Here is a 16,816-nt window from a genome sequence, read left to right as displayed (position 1 = left end):
TGCTGCAGGGCTGATTTCCTTCAGTTATGTTTGTCTCTGGGTCACTTCCTCCCACATTAACCCTTTTCACTCTAAACACAAAGTGGCATTACTTCAAAGGATACAAATTGATTTTGAAAACAACAAAGGAAAACAGAATTAGGAAAGTTAATCTTATTTAAAACCATATACTGCATTCTAACTTCAACAGAAGAGACTCTAGATTATCTGGTATTAAGGACTGCTGTTCAAGTCATTTTACAAATTCCTTCTAATAGTGCCACTAATTAAGATCCAGGGGTAGGGCCAACCCCGTGGCGGCACTCGGGAGAGTGCAGTGCTGGGAGCGCAGCAACGCTCCCGCCGCGGGTTCGGATCCTATATAGGGATGGCCGGTGCGCTCACTGGCTGAGCGCAGTGCGGCCGGTCACAAAAACGACAAAAAAAAAAAAAAAAAAAAAGATCCAGGGGTATATTATATTATATCGCCCTGATATAACTTAAGAACTTTAAGATTTTTCAAAATTATTTCAAAATCATACACTATACACCAAATGTTCTCCAAGACTGGGGTTAAATATTTCTCAAGTGTCTCACGCACTGAGCCAGGACCCAGGTATAGACATGACTGTTTCACCCTTAGTTCCTAGAGCCTAGGGCCTGGCACGCGGACACCAGTCATTAACTGTTTCTTGGGGAAATGACTAAATCTGCCTTACTAACTAAAAAGATAGTTAAATCAGTCTTTTCCTTTGCATATGTAATAAGATCTATACAAAAAATATAGTTGCAATTTAGAATGAACAAATAAAAATCTGTAAATTAAGGATGTATGCTTTAATTAAGAGAAGGAAAACAACTCAGATGAAAAGAGGGGAAATTAAAAGGAGTCTGACAAATTCCACTCAAGCAAAAGATGCAGGTAACGAAGACAACTTCCCCAAAAGAGCATTAATCAGATTTCTTAAGTGATTAATAATTTGTGATTATACACATTCAGATGGAAATAAGAGCAGAGAGTTAGTGATCAACTAATAAGCAAAACATATATATATTACCAGACCTTATATATTACAAGACCTTAGCTTAGATAACTCCCTAAACAGCCCCATATCAGAAATTTCCTAAAAATACACATATGACATTAAAATACAATATAGAAGGATTTTTTTTATTAACCTGAGAAATCTTCAAACATCTCATAATTCACATATTCCAGAAATGGTCAAGGAGAAAACTGAAACATCTCCACTGAAACATTTAAAGTTTCATGTAATATGTGTAGATATATATAATTTTTCAAAAATTAGATATTAAAATTATCTATTGACCTTAGGTGTAATAACTACCTAGCCTTGAAACAAAATATTACTTCAAATTTATCTAAATAAAAGTAAATTTATCTAATATTACTTTTAAAGAAATGATAAATGTTTAGGTGACAGATATGCAACTACCCTGAGCGGATCATTATACAATATATGCATGTATTGGAACAACACACCGTACCCCATAAATATGTACAAGTAAAAACATTTTTTTAAAGTTTAAAAAAAAATAAAAAGCCACTGACTCCATAAGTGAAAGAAGGTAATCTGAGAAGGCCATATACTGTATGATTCCAACTATACAACATTCTGGAAAAGGTAAACCTATGAAACAATAAAAAGATCAGTGGTTGTCAGGGGCTACCGGGGAAGGGAGGGTTGAATAGGCAGAGCACAGAGAATTTTCAGGACAGTGAAACTATTTTCTATGATACTATCATGGTAATTATACCATAATTTAACCATACATGTAATTATACAATTGTCAAAACCTACAGAATGTACAACACCAAGAATGAAACCTAATATAAACCGTGGACTTTGAGTGACGTTATGTCAATGTAAGTTCACTCTGTGCAGGACGCTGATAGTGGAGGAGGTTGTACTCATGTGGGAGCAGGGGGTATATGGGATATCTCTGTACTTCCCATTCAATTTTGCTGTGAACCTAAAACTTCTCTGAAAAATAAAGGCTATTTTAAAAATAAACAAACAAAAGCAACATTAGAAAAACTAAGCTAAAACAAATACTGCAAAAGTACTGGTAATAGAAAGCAGTCTTTAAAACAGGGAAAGGAATGTTGTATACCTAGGTTTACTCCTTTGGTAAGTGTTCTGCTTCTTCATATGTTTTCCAATCACCATTACATTTGCATAATCTCCTAAGAAGCACTGTGGTTTTTGTATTATTGAAAGAAATTAAAAAATGTGTTTGCCTAAAGAATTTCTCATATTAAGTATACAATAAATCACAATATTATATTACTTTTTGGAATGTGAAGCTGTACAAACCATTCAGACAGAAGAAGTTTTTCAGCGGGATTTTGTTCCAGTGAAATTTTGGTAACGCGGTGATACGATACAGAAAAAACATACCTGTTGCCTTTTCTTCTTGAACAGGTATCTTCCATACCAGAGGAAGGAGCGACAGAAGCAGAGTCAGGAGTTCTTCTCTGCATGTCAATGCCTGAGTCAGAAACAAGAGAGTCTTTCATGTTCTAAGGGAATGAAATACATTAGTTCCTAATATTTTTTTCTTACATTGGGCCCCCCAGAACCCCCTTTTTCTTGAAAGGATGCATTTGAGAAGCTAAGAATTAGATTAACCTATCTTAAATCCAACTAAAGCTGTAATACCATTCAATTTATAAGCCTTTCCAATGACAGAAGAATGTAAAAGTATTTGATGGTATTTAGCACATTCTTGCTTATCTTTCGCAGAATAGCTGTTATTACCACCATGCACACTGCAAGAATTCCTCACCTATGAAAAAATGATTTGCTAGGTGAAAATGAAAAGTTAAGCCCTATTAATTAGCAAACTAATAACACAAAGTTACTAGAAAAATGTAAAGTCTTCATGCAGTTAAATGTAAAATTCAGAGAAAACAATTTTTAAAAGAGAAATTGTCATTATTCATAAATAATGTAAACAGAGACTCATTAGCAAAGGTAATCTAATAAATATTTATTGTCTGCACACCATTTCCACAGGACTACTGTCTTACCCCTTCTGGAAGATACGGTCCAAGCCCTGGAGAAGGTCCCCTGATTTGGTCCATAAAGTACACACACACAAACAGTTAAAGAACAAGGGAAGGCATGTAGTATGAGTAAGTACCCAGGTGTGGTGCAGGTATTCAGTTAGGGGGTTCATAAATAGGAACAATCATTTTCAGAAGTGTGGAAGTAGGATTGGAGCTCGAGAGCTAAACCTGGGAACCTGGGACACAGGTGGTTAAGGGTGATATGACAAATCGAGTTTGAATTCATTCCTTACACCAATCAGTGGGGTGGGGGTGAGGCTGATACAATCGGATTTCCTGGACAGAATTAGGGAGCAGGGGAGCAGTCAGTGATAAGAGTCAGGGAAATAATAACACAGATGAGAGAAATGCAAAAGTTCTGGTAATAGAAGGCAGTACTTTCTAGATAAGAGAAATGATGACTATCTCAAGTACTCTGGCAACAGAAGTGAAAGGAGACATATTTGAGAAACTGTAGGGTAGAATTGAAACAACACACAGTTGATTATCTATGGGGCATAAGGGAGGAAATAAAGATCTAGAAGGACTCCCAGGTTTCTGGTTTAGCTAACTAGGTGGTTGATAATGTTTTCACCAAGACAGGAAACTTAGGAGTGATATTAGGTTGGGGTAAAAGATAATGGATTCACTTTTTAGACATATTGACTCTAAGATGCCTGTGGGATATGCAAACGGAGAGAACTTTTGAGTAGACAGTGAATACACAGATCTGGAACTTAAAAAAGATGTGAAGTAAATAAAAAGATTTGGGAGACACTGGGGCAGAAGTCAAGGACATATATGAGACTTCCCAGGGAGGGTATGCAGAATGACAAAAGGAGACTGATGAGAATGGAGTTCTATTTAAAGAATTAAGGATGGCCAGCACTGAAGAGAAGCCTGTAAAGGAGACTGGGAAGTAGTCCCCCAAAAGAGAAGTAGAACTAGAGAAACCAAGGAAGAGAGCGGTTCAGGAAAGAAAGGAGATCAACAGGGCCAAAGCTGTTGTTCTTTAACTGTGCAAGATGAGGCTGAAAAGCATTTAGCTACAAGAGGGGACTTGGAGACCTTAACAAACGCAGTTTTAATGGAGTGATTAAGAGGCAAGTGCAATTACAATGAACTGAAGAGTCAAAGGAAGTGAGAGAGCAGAGAAAGAGAATTCTCACTATTCCTTCTAGCATTCTTGTTTTGGAAAGGCTCAAAATTCTTCCAAAGCAAAATCTTAAGCCCTCTTCAGGCTTAGAAGACCTTTCACGGTATGATTCCTGTCCACCTTTGGCTTGCACACGTCCGGCTAGTGAGGGCTTCCCATGAACACCACTGACCTCTGTACTCCCCACTATGGCCTCCTCACACACACCGCTGCTGCAGTTCTGCTATCCTACCTCCCACCTGCCAAACTCCAACTCATTCTCCAGGTTTTGGTTCCTCTGTGGGGAGACTCCTCTAACACCCCAACTGCCCCCCTCGGTAAACTTAAGTTTCATGTTCCCGATCTACTTCTACTCTAGCAACCACCTTGCTGAACTGTCCATGTCTGAATGCCCACTTTTCTCTTTCATTCATTCAACAGATATTTACTAATACCCCTTCTGTGCCAGGCACTTTGGATGCAGTGAACATGAAAGACAATATCCATATCCTCATGAAGCCAACATTCTAGCAGAGAAAACAGAAAATAATGGATACAAATAAAAAAAGTTCATGTAAAATGCTGTCCTATGAAGGAAATTAATCAGGGAGGGATTACAGAGTGATGAAAAGCGGGACATTTTAGATAGACGATTCAGGATGCGCCATTCGAGCAGATACTTAACTGATGAGAAGAAGGCATCCGTGCAAAGATTTGGAGAGAATGGGCTCCTAGCAAGTATCTGAAGGGTTGGGAATGGGTTTGGCTTCTTCATAGAATAGCAAGAAGGCCAGTGTAGCTGGAGCATAGCAAGTGGGAAGTTGCTAGGAGAAAAGCCTGGAGGGCTTAGGCTGGAGAAGTGGGCAGTGCCAGATCAAATGGTGCCTTGTGGGCCACACAAAGGAGTTTGGATTCACCTCTAAATACAATGGGAAACTTTCCCAAACATACTTCCAGGCCATTCTCTCAGAGCATGGACCCCAGGGCTCAGACCCTAGTCCTCAGCAATCACCCCCTTTTCTGCCAACCATATGCCTGCTACACAGTTGGGTGTTCAATAAACACTCACGGCATGAATGACTTTAAGCTGTGTAGGCAAAGTTAAAATTACACTAAAGTGCCCCATTTTCATGTGCTTTACTTCAAAATTAACAAGATTAAAGATAGCCGGATAACATTTCCATGTATAGCTCATACTCAGTATACCTCAAGATTTTGTAAGATGCCAGTAAAAATGTACACGGTCTCAACAAAAAAACAATAAATAGGGTTTGGCACTTCGCTCCTGTAGAGTCCTTCGGATCTGAGTCTCCATCTTTAGCAGATGAACTAATAGCATTCTAATGGAGCTGACAGAAACCTCGAGAGTCCATGAAGAAGTGCCACGGACATGCTGTCCTAATAATTCAGCCCTTGCCCCACAACAGAACACCGGCATGTTGTCATTGCTATATGAACAGACCTCCCGCCTCCTGACTCCTGCAGGACACATGGTCTGGAACATGCTTTGCTCCTTCTCACTCAGCCCAGGGCGCCCCCATCCCCTGCAAGGCCCAGCACTGGCAACACCTCTTCCATGAAGCTTCTCCTCCCATGCCACCTGTTCTCCCTCCTTGGGACGTCACGCTGCCGCCCCATCTCACCACATGGATTAGTTCTTGCAAATCATAGGCCTTTCACAAGAACGAGATTGAAGCAAATGCAGCGTTTTGGTTGTCACTGGAACTGCAGTCCTGAGGACACTCTTGCCATCCTGCTGCCCAGCACAACAGCGGGGAAACGACCCTTAGCTTCACACTCAATGACCATCATTTCTAATGCAATTCATCATCGGGGCGGCTCTCTTGAACCCTCCGGACTTATTACTTTTTAGGTTTCAAACATTACCAGATTTATTTATCCTTTCTAGTCCCAAAGAAACTACATATGTGATTCTGTCCTTTGGAAGTCATAAAATCTTTTTCTCTTATTTGTGGGCACACTGACAAAACAGAACTTGCAGCCCTCTATTTCAAACCATGCTCTGGTTATATCTCCCAAGGTCCTAAATATATGCAATATTCACAGTATCCAGGGGAATGAGGGGTTCCCTCATGCCATCCAAGTGGAAAATTCCCAATATGCCACATTAGGCAATATATGCCATAAAAAGATCCATTCCCTGGCTATTTCTAGATTTTCCAGCCTACAGAAATCAGTCAATATCATACCATTCCTATTTTATACTTACATTTTCATGTCTTCCCTTCTGCAGGGAAAATGACTATCACACCTTTGTGATTTCCCCATAGCAACAATAACCATTAAAATCACTTTCACTGAGGCAGTAATTTTTCAATTCAAGAAACATATTTCAAGAATCTACTATTACTCATAACTACATTGCTTAGATTGGATTTTAAATTAATGCCCATCCTAGCCATACAGAAGTAGTAGTAGCAGGATGGGAGAGAAAGGGCAAGTGAGTCAGAGGAAAGGGTTGAGATTCCAAACCAAACTGATGTCTAGGGAACTGCAAAAGCAGGTGGGCACTAAGTCAGTGGGGTCCAAGGACCTCTGGATGACATGCCAAGGAACTGGGACTATACCTAGAATGTGATGGAAAGCTACTACTGAAGGTATTTTAATAGGTATTATTGCATACCAGCCAGTCACTTAGAATGGCTAATACTAAAAAGACTGGCAATATCGAACATTAGAGAGGATGTAGAACAACTGGACTTCCTGTACAATGCTGGTGAGAATGAAAAATGGTGCAACTACTTTGAAAAACAGTTTGGCAGTTTCTTAAAGTTAAGCAAACACCTATCCTTTGACCCAGCAATTGTACACCTAGATATTTACCCAGGAGAAATGAAAACATACTTATAAAAGACTTTTATAAGAATGTGCACAGCAGCTTTATTTGTAACAGCCAAATGCATACAACCTGTGTGACTAAACAACAGGTGAATAGTTAAACAAATTGTGGTACAGCCATAAAACAAAATGCTAATCAGAAATAAATGCAAAGGACAGTGGTTCATGCAACAGCAGGATGAATCTCAGACATGAGAATACATACTGAATGATTCCACTGATGTAAAAGTTCTAGAAAAAGCAAACCTACACTTAGATACTGGAAATCAGAACAGTGGTTGTCTTGAAGTGGGAAAAGGGTAGGGGCTGAATGAAAGGGGGCATGACAAAACTTTCTAGGGTGATGGAAATGATCTAAATGTTGATCTAGGTGGTGGTTACGTAGGTGTATATATTTGTCAAAACTCATCCAACTATACATTTAACTTCTATGCATTTACTGTATGTAAATTACAGTAAAAAGGTCTGTTTAACATTTTATATTAAATATCTATTAATAAAGCAAAAGGACTGCAGTGGATGAGCAAGGGCTTAAATCACCTCGTCCCCAGCGTACCCAAGAAGTGTTCCTATTCATGAGAAGCACAGATTTAAAAGCAAAAGTTCCTCCCGAAATGTATGGCTTCATGTCTAGTGTAATGATTCCTTGTTAAATGATTAAATCTTGTTTAATTAATTCCCCTTAAAGACTCAAATGACCATTCTCTATTCCTAATTGAAAGAATTAAATATTGATTGCCATATAATCAACATTTAATTATTTTTATTATTATTATTATTTTTTTTGGTGGCTAGCTGGTAAAAGGATCCAAACCCTTGACCTTGGTGTTATCGGCACCATGCTCTAACCAAGTGAGCTAACCAGTCAGCTCAGCCCTACTTATTTTTTTTAACATTTACTTGTACATATTTGGTGGTTACAGGGTGTCACTTTGATACATATTGCACATTGAATCACTTAAGAGTAGATGGCATGGTTTTGTACCCTTTATTCTACAATTTCCCCCCCACCCCCCACATTCTCTCCCCTCTTGCCTCTGGTAACCATATTATACTCTCTACTTCATGAGAACCACTTTTTTTTCAAGTCCACATGTAAGCAAGATCATGTGGTATTTGTCTTTCTGTGCCTGACTTACTTCACTTAAATGATGGTTTTCAGTTCCATCTATATTGCTGCAAAAGGTAGGGCATCATTTTTTTTATATAGCTGAGTAGTATTCCATTGTGTATATATACCACAGCTTTCTTGTCCATTCATCTGTTAATAGGCATTTAGATTGATTCCATCTCTTGGCTACTGTGAATAGTGTTGCAATGAACATGGAAGTGCAGGTGTCTTTTTGATAACATTGATTTCATTTCCTTTGGCTATATACCAGGGGTGGGAGGGCTGGGTCCTAAGGTAGACCCATTTTTAGTTCTATGAGGAAACTCCATACTGTTTTCCACAGTGGCTATACCAGTTTACATTCCCACCAGCAATGTAGGAGAGCTCCCTTTTCTCTGCATCCTCGCCAGCGTTTGTTACTTTTTGTCTTGTTGATAATAGCTGTTCTAACTGTGTGGAGATGTTATCTCATTCTGGTTTTACTTTGCAATTCCCTGGTAATTAGTGATTTTGAGCATTTTTTCACGTGCCTGTTGGACATTTGTGTGTCTTCTTTTGAGAAATATCTGTTCAGGTCCTTTGCCCATTTTTTAATTGGGTTATTTGGTTTTTTGCTGTTGAGTTATTTGAGTTCCTTACATATTTTGGATATTAACCCTTTGTCTGATGTGTAATTTGCAAGCACTTTATCCCATTCTGTAGGTTGTTTCTTCTCTTTGTTGATAGTATCCATTGCTGTGCAAAAGCTTTTCAGTTTGATGTAGTCCCATTTGTGTATTTTTGCTATAGTTGCCTGTGCCTTTGCAGTCTCACTCAACAAAATGCTGCCCACTCCCATTTTGTGTAGTGTTCTTCTAGTAGTTTCATAGTTTCGGGTCTTAAATTTAGGTCTTTAATCCACTTTGAGTTGATTTTTGTGTATGGTGAGTGACAGGTGCCTAGTTTCAACCTTCTGCATGTGTATATCCAGTTTTTCCAGCACCATTTATTTAAGAGGCTGTCCTTTCCCCAGTGTATATTCTTGGAATCTTTGTTAAAAATCAGTTGGCTGTCAGTTTGTGGGTTTATTTCTTGTCTCTCTATTCTGTTCCATTGGTCAATTTGTCTGTTTTTTATGCCAGTACCATTCTGTTTTGGTTACTAAGCTTTATCGTATATTTTGAAGTCAGAAGTGTGATGCCTCCAACTTTGCTCTTTTTGTTCAAGATCGCTTTAGCTATATGGGGCCTATTGTGTTTCCATACAACTTTTAAGATTTTTTTTCTATTTCTGTGGAGAATGTCTTTTGGTATTTTGATAGGGATTGCACTGCATGTGTAGATTGCTTTGGGTAATATAGATATATTGATGATGTTAAATCTTCCAAACCATGATCATGAGATATCTTTCCATTTATTTGTGTCCTCTTCAGTTTTTTTCGCCAATGTTTTATAGTTTTCATTATAGAGGTCTTTCACCTCCTTGGTTAAATTTACTCCTAGGTATTTCATTTTGGGGGTAACTATTGTGATTGGATTACTTTCTTGATTTCTTCTTCAGCTATTTCATTATTAGCATATAGGAAGGATACTGATTTTTTGTGTGTTGATTTTGTATCCTGCCACTATACTGAATTCATTTATTAGTTCTAGGAATTTTTTCATGGAGTCTTCAGGTTTTTGTATGTATATGATCATGTCATCTGCAAATAGGGATAGTCTGACTTCCTCTTTTCTGATTTGGATGTCCTTTATAGCTTTCTCTTGCCTTGCTAAGCTGGCTAGAACTTCCATTACTAAGTTGAATAGGAATGGGGAAAGTGGCCATCCTTGACTTGTTCCAGATCTTAGAGGAAAAACCACCAATTTTTGTCCATTCAGTATGATATTAGCTGTGGGTTTGTCATATATGGCCTTTTTTGTGTTGAGGCAGATTCTTTCTATACTTAATTTCAGTGTTTTTATTATGAAGGGGTGCTGGATTTTATCAAATGCTTTTTCTACATCTATTGAAATGATTATATGTTTTTTTCCCTTCATTCTGTTGATGTGATGTATCACGTTTATTGATTTGCATATGTTGAGCCATCCTTGTGTCCTTGGGATGAATCCCACTTGATCGTGGTGAATGATCTTTTTAACGTGTTGTTGGATTCTGTTTGCTATTCTGTTCAAGATCTTTGCATCTGTGTGCATTAGGGCTACTGGTCTGTAGTTTTCCTTTTTTGTTGTGTCTTTTTCTGGTTTGTGTATGAGGGTAATGCTGTCCTTGTAGAATGAGTTTGGAAGTATTCCCTCCTCTTTAATTTTTTGGAAGAGTTTGAGAATCTTCCTTAAATGTTTGGTAGAATTAGTCATTAATAACAATAATAATAAAAATAAAATAAATAAAAAGATGGCCTTGGGGTTTTCTTTGTTGGGAGACTTTATTATTGCTTCAATCTCATTACTTGTTATTGGTTTGCTTAGATTTTCTAGATCTTCATGATTCAACTTTGGTAAGTTGTATGTGTCCAGGAATTTATCCCTTTTTTCTAGGTTTTCCAGTTTGTATGCATATAGTTGTTTGTGGTACTCTCTCATGATCCTTTGTATTTCTGTGGAATAAGCTGTAATGTCTTTTTCATTTCTGATTTTATTTATCTGAGTCCACTCTTTTTTTCATCATTAGTCTAGCTAAAGGTTTATCATTTTTATTTTTCTTTTAAAATAACCAACTCTTTGTTTCATCAATAGTTTTTATTTTCTTTTCAAATCTCTAATTCATTTATTTCTGCTCTGATCTTTGTTATTTCTCTCTTTTTCTGATTTGGGGTTTGGTTTGTTCTTGTTTTTCTAGCTCTTTGTGGCATAATGTTAGGTTGTTTATTTGAAATCTTCTTTCTTGATGTAGGCATTCATTGCTATAAACTTTCCAGGTTCTGGTATGTTGTGCTCTCATTTTCATATGTCTCCAGGAATTTTTTAACTTCCTTTTTAATTTCTTCTTTGGCCCATTCACTGTTTGAGTATATATTTTTAATTTCCATGTGTATGGTTTCCAGTATCTTTTGTTGTTGATTTCTAATTTTATTCCATTGTGGCCAGACCAGGTAGCTGGAATGATTTCAGTCCTTAACAATTTGTTGAGACTTGTCTTCCATCTGAACATATGGCCTATTGATTGTTCCACGTGCCACTGAAAAGAGTGTGTATTCTACAGCTAGTGGATGAAACGTATAAACGTCTGTTAGGTCTAGTCAGCCTATAGTAGAGATTACTTCTGACGTTTCCTGGATAATTTTCTTTCTGATCTGTCTTTGCTGAAGTTAGAGTATTAAAGTCCCCAAAACTATGGTTGTGTTTGGGTCTCTCCCATTAGGTCCAATAGTAATTGCTTTATATAACTGGGTGCTCCAGAGTTGGGTGTGTATATATTTAGAATTGTTATACCCTCTTGTTGAACTGATCCCTTTATTGTTATATAATGCCATCCCTCATTGCTTTTTACTTTCCTTGTCTTGAAGTCTGTTTTATCTGATATAAGTATAGCTACTCCTGCTTTTTTGGTTTCCATTTGCATGAAATACCTTTTTCCATACCTTCACTTTCAGTTGGTGTGTGTCTTTATAGGTTGAGTTTCTTGTAGGCAGCACACTGCTGTTTTCATTTTATAATCCATTCAGCTACTCTATGTGTGTTTTAGTTGGGGCATTTAGTCTATTTACATTTAGGTTTTTAACAATATATAATAGAGATCTCCCCCCCCCCCCGGTTGTTTTGTAGAGGCTTTTTTCTGGTCTTACTGTCTTCCTTTGTAGTTGAGTGGTTTTCTCTGGCAGTACATTTTATTTCTGGCTATTTATTTTCAGTATGTCTCTTACAAGTTTTTGTGTTATGGTTACCTTGTCTCATATATGGTTTTATGTTATCAGGCTTATAAAAAACATGTTATAGTTAATAAGTTATTGTAGACTAACAACTGAACTTTGATATCTAAGATAAAAGAAAAAAGAAAACAAAGCCAACTCTATGCTTTGGTGTCATTCCCTCACCCACTAACTTTTTGACTTTCTGTTGTTCCAGTTACATCTTTGAATACTGCCTGTCTCTTATACGGTTGTTGTATATGTTATTGTCTGGTTAGGTTTGTCCTTTAATCTTTATACTAAGGAGGTAGGTGGTTTATTCACCACCCTTACAGCACTGGAGTATTCTGAGGTTGTTCATTTCCTTATTTTACTAAGGAGTTATGTACCTTTAAATGTTTTCTTGCTGTTCTTCAGCATCATCTTCTTTCAGATGGAAGAACTCCCTTCAAGTCCTTCTAGCATTTCCTACAAGGCAGGTCTACTGTTGATGAGTTCCCTTAGCTTTTGATTGCCTGGGAAAGGCTTTATTTATCTTCATATTTGAGGGTTAGTTTTGCTGGCGGAGAATTCCTGGCTGATGGTCTTTTTCCTTCAGCACTATGAAAATATAATCCCATTCTCTTCTAGCCAGTAGGGTTTCTACTGAGAAATCTGCTGAGAGACACTGGGGCTCCATTGAATGTTATGTATTTCTTTTCTCTTGTTACTTGCAATATTTTCTCTTTGTCTTTGGATTTTAATAATGTGATTATGGTGTCTGTTGGGGTGTTCCTCTTTGGATTGAATTGACTGGTGACCTCTGAGCTTCCTGTACCTGGACACTGTTAACTTTCTCCATACTTGAGAAATTTTCAGTCATTATTTTCTTGAACACGCTTTCTAGGTCTCTTCCTTTTTCCTCTCACTTGGGTATGCCAATTATATGGAGGTTATTTTGCTTAAGGCAGTCCCATATTTGCTGTATTTCTGTCTCTTTTCTTATTTTTTTCTTTTTTCTTTTCTGACTGGATGATTTCATATGTTCTATCTTCAAGCCAACTGATTCGTTCCTCTGTTTGATTAAGTCTGCTGTTGGAGCTTTCTATCAAGTTTTTCAATTCAGATTATGCATTCTTTATTTCTAGAATTTATATATTTTTAATTGGTTCTATTACTTCATCAAATTTTTCATTCTGCTCCTGAATTGTTTTCCAGATATTATTTAATTTTCTATCTGTATTTTCTTGACTCTCTCAACATCCTTAAGAAAGTTTTTCTGAATTCTCTGTCAGACATTTCATAGATACGCTGTTCCTCTTGATCGACTGCTTGAGCTTTGTTAGTTCCCTTTGGTGGTGTCATATTTCTGTTCTTTCTTGATCTTTGTGTCTTTACATTGATGACTGGGCATTTGAGGAAACTGCTATCGCTTCTAGGCTTTATAGGTAATCTTTGGTGGTGTTAGATCTTTACCATTAAATATCAGAGCTTCGTCTCTGGTCTGTGGTTTTTTTCCATTCTGTGGTGGATTAATAGCTACCACTACCACTTAGACTCTGCACTGAAACTACTGTGCTGTCCTGTTGTTAATTCCCAGATGAGGGGAACTTCCTGTGGGGACTAGAACTTGAGCTCCATGATTGAGCTAAATTGCTGCTTTGCTGATGACTGTCTCGGGAAGGCTCTTCGTGCAGATTGAATTTTAATTGTTGGTGTTTTAGTCACTTCTGGGGCTGGGCTGTGTGGAAATTCCAGCCCAGGACGGGGTCTTTCCTGAAGATTGCACCCCCTGCAGTTCTATCTGCCTGACCAATTTCTACTGATAACAGCTGTCCATGCCACACCCCAATATTCCCCTAGAGGGCCAGCCTTTCCCCTGCACTCCAACCACTTCCTGTGGGGTAAGCCGTATATGCATCCCTTGCTATGACTCACTGGCCTCTGGGCGGTTTCTTTTTCCCCTTGGCTGCAGCCACTCGCTCCTATGTGGGCCTGAAGGAACCCAGCCAGTGGTCTTTCCGGCCTCTGGGCTAGTATGGTGCACTCCTAAGCCCTCCTCCCCACTACAGACTCCAAGCAAGTTACCACAAAGGGTGCTGCTGTGACTTTCGCCAAGCCAATCTGTGTGATGCAGTCACTCCCTGCCTTGTACCAGGCTAGCTCAAAAGTGGTAGGGGTTCAGAGCAGTGGGGGGTTGAATGATCGAAGCCAACCATCCTTCCTCTTGCCATGGCCTATTGCATCTCCACGAACTCTGTGGGTCTCTTCTCTTCCACCAGTTCCAGAAGTCCTAGGTTCCAGCCCTACTTTTTAAATGGTTATTTATTGTCACTCCAAAGAAAACTTCTGCTGTTCCTAATATTGCTACAGATATTTCAAAAGGTGGAAAGAAGGGACTAAAAAATATTACCATAGGAAAAAGATTATTGTAGTTATGACCTGAATAATTTTAGTCATTTAATAATACATTAAAAAATATTTCGGGGCCGACACCGTGGCGCACTCGGGAGAGTGCGGCGCTGGGAGTGCAGCAGCGCTCCCGCCGCGGATTCGGATCCTATATAAGGATGTCCGGTGCACTCACTGGCTGAGTGTGGTGCGGCCGGTCACAAAAAGACAAAAAAAAAAAAAAAATCTCATGACTTAAAAGAGAGTATTCTTTTTCATATTTACAAAGAAAATATCCAGAATACATAAAAAACTACTACGACTAGATAATAAACAAATAACCTGGCCTTAAAAATGGCACAAAACTTGACAGATTTTCACAAAAGATATAGAAAAAGCCTCTAAGTGCATGAAAAGGTGTTCAACATCATTAGTTGCCAGAGAAATGCAAATTAAAACTACAGTGATATACTACTTTAAATTCACTTAGAAAAAAAAGAGAGAAAGCCCTGAATTTTTTTTTTTTTTTGACTCGTAAGAGGATCGCAACCCTCGGCATGGTGTTGTCTGCACCACGCTCAGCCAGTAAGTGCGCTGGCCATCCCTATATAGGATCCAAACCCGTGGCCTCGGCACTACCAGCCACAAGGCCGGCCCAAAAGCACTGAATTTTTTAATGTGGGGTAAGATGAAGTGAGCATGGTACGTATATTAAATAATCAAAATTTCAAAGTAGAAAATCACTATGCACGGTCTAACTACTTAATTTTTCTGATTTTAAATTTAATTTATAGAAAAGTTACACAAATAAATGAAAATTAACAAATCACATTCATGATAAAGAATAAAAATACATAAACCTGCAAATGTCTGGAAAATTCCATGACAGGTGGCTACCACAGTGAACAAATTCTTCCTGATTTATATTTGTTAGGTTCCTTAGTTTAGTGAAAACAAAGGCATTATTTAATTTCAGTCACTATATTTACTCAATGTATGTATTTATTAGCAAAATGCTTTCATAGCAAAGAAATTTTATTTGAAGATGGCTAAGTTTATATCTAAAGCCAGTAACATCCAGCATGTTAAAAAATATCTATTATATTGGTGCTACAGAGACTTTATCATCTTTTCAATTCATAGCATCCAAAATATTATTTTCTAACTACACTAATTAGACCCCTGAAAGCAGATTGTGACATTTTTCTTTCATAAAATAATTGTTTTCTACTAAAATAAAATAAAGATATAAATTACATTTGGGCTTCAAGGTAACCTTGTGTGAGTTACTTAATATTTATGGATCTCAGTTTTCTCATTTACAAAAGAAGGTTAGATGGAAACATCTCTCTAGTCCCAACTGGCTTTAAAACTGTGAATTCTATAATAAGGAAACAGCAAAACCACACGGTCATACCATATTTTAAGCAAAAACAATAATGTATGAAAAATTAGATGCATACAAGCTAAAGGACTCAATATTAGTTTATATGAAAGGATTCTCTGCTTTCACCCCAGAATTAGCAAGCTCCCTAAATATAATTTAAACTACACTTTTAAAAACATACAAGAGGTCTTCAAAATGTTCATAGAAGCATTCATATTATCTTTTAATTCAATTTTACCATGAACTTTTTAAAGAACACTTGTAGTTGATGTCTATTGAAAGTGCAAATTCATATTTCTGAATTATAATCTTACATCTCTACTAAAATTATGGTTATCTCACTGATACTAGGATAAAAAATATAGTACATATTAAACTATTTTAGCAAAAAGACCATTTATAATTCTAAGATATTTCAGATATTTTGAAAAGTATCCAAATAAACAGTATGTTCATAAGTGGGGCTGCTGCTTTTTGTTGGAGTGATGTGAGAGATAGGACTTTATCTCAAAGACACTCTCAGAAACTATGTAACTCAGAAATTAAGTGTCTAAAATTAACTATAACAAACTGGTGAAAAATCTGATATGATAATGTTACCTTATCAATGATAGAATTTAGCTCGCTAAGTAACAGAAATCCTCGACCATGGACAAGGTACTGTCCAAGGGTCGCCATGTGCGTCTCCTCCTCTTCTTCCTCTTTGGCCTCTGCCCTCTGGACCACTGCATTGCAAAGACGGTTGACATCAGTCAGAAATTCACGTGCTAATGAGTTACTGTCAGTGCTCATGACCAAACTGTAAAATAAGTGTTACAAAAAAGATGATTAGAAAAAACAAATAAAAATTTACTTTTAAAACTATGTGTTTTTTGTTGTTTGTTTTTAACTGAAGATTGACTTAAAATTACTGAATATCGGTACCTAACCCTATAATATTTTCAGGCATTGCTCTGACCTAGACAGGTGCTAACATCATGCTGTAAATTTTGACGTTGATGCTTTCTTCATCTTACCAGAGGGAATCCACAGAAAGTTTCAGAAAACAACAAGGAAAACGTATGAAACTCAACAGG

At 37.5% G+C, this 16,816-nt stretch overlaps 1 protein-coding gene across 1 annotated transcript in view; it reads right to left on the bottom strand.

Annotated features, from left to right (window-relative positions):
* LYST (lysosomal trafficking regulator) overlaps nt 1-16,532 on the bottom strand; it is a 147,240-nt gene extending 130,708 nt beyond the window's left edge. Inside the window, exons 1-2 of the mRNA XM_063082698.1 lie at nt 16,341-16,532; nt 2,403-2,493 (exon numbers count right to left, since the gene is read on the bottom strand). Coding sequence (XP_062938768.1) covers nt 2,403-2,493; nt 16,341-16,532 — 283 coding nt within the window. The remainder of the gene's footprint in view (nt 1-2,402; nt 2,494-16,340) is intronic.
* Nucleotides 16,533-16,816: the final 284 nt, after the last annotated feature.

Source organism: Cynocephalus volans, chromosome 18, assembly GCF_027409185.1.
Source record: "Cynocephalus volans isolate mCynVol1 chromosome 18, mCynVol1.pri, whole genome shotgun sequence".
NCBI lineage: Eukaryota > Metazoa > Chordata > Mammalia > Dermoptera > Cynocephalidae > Cynocephalus > Cynocephalus volans.
This window is presented reverse-complemented; position numbering and strand designations above follow the sequence as displayed.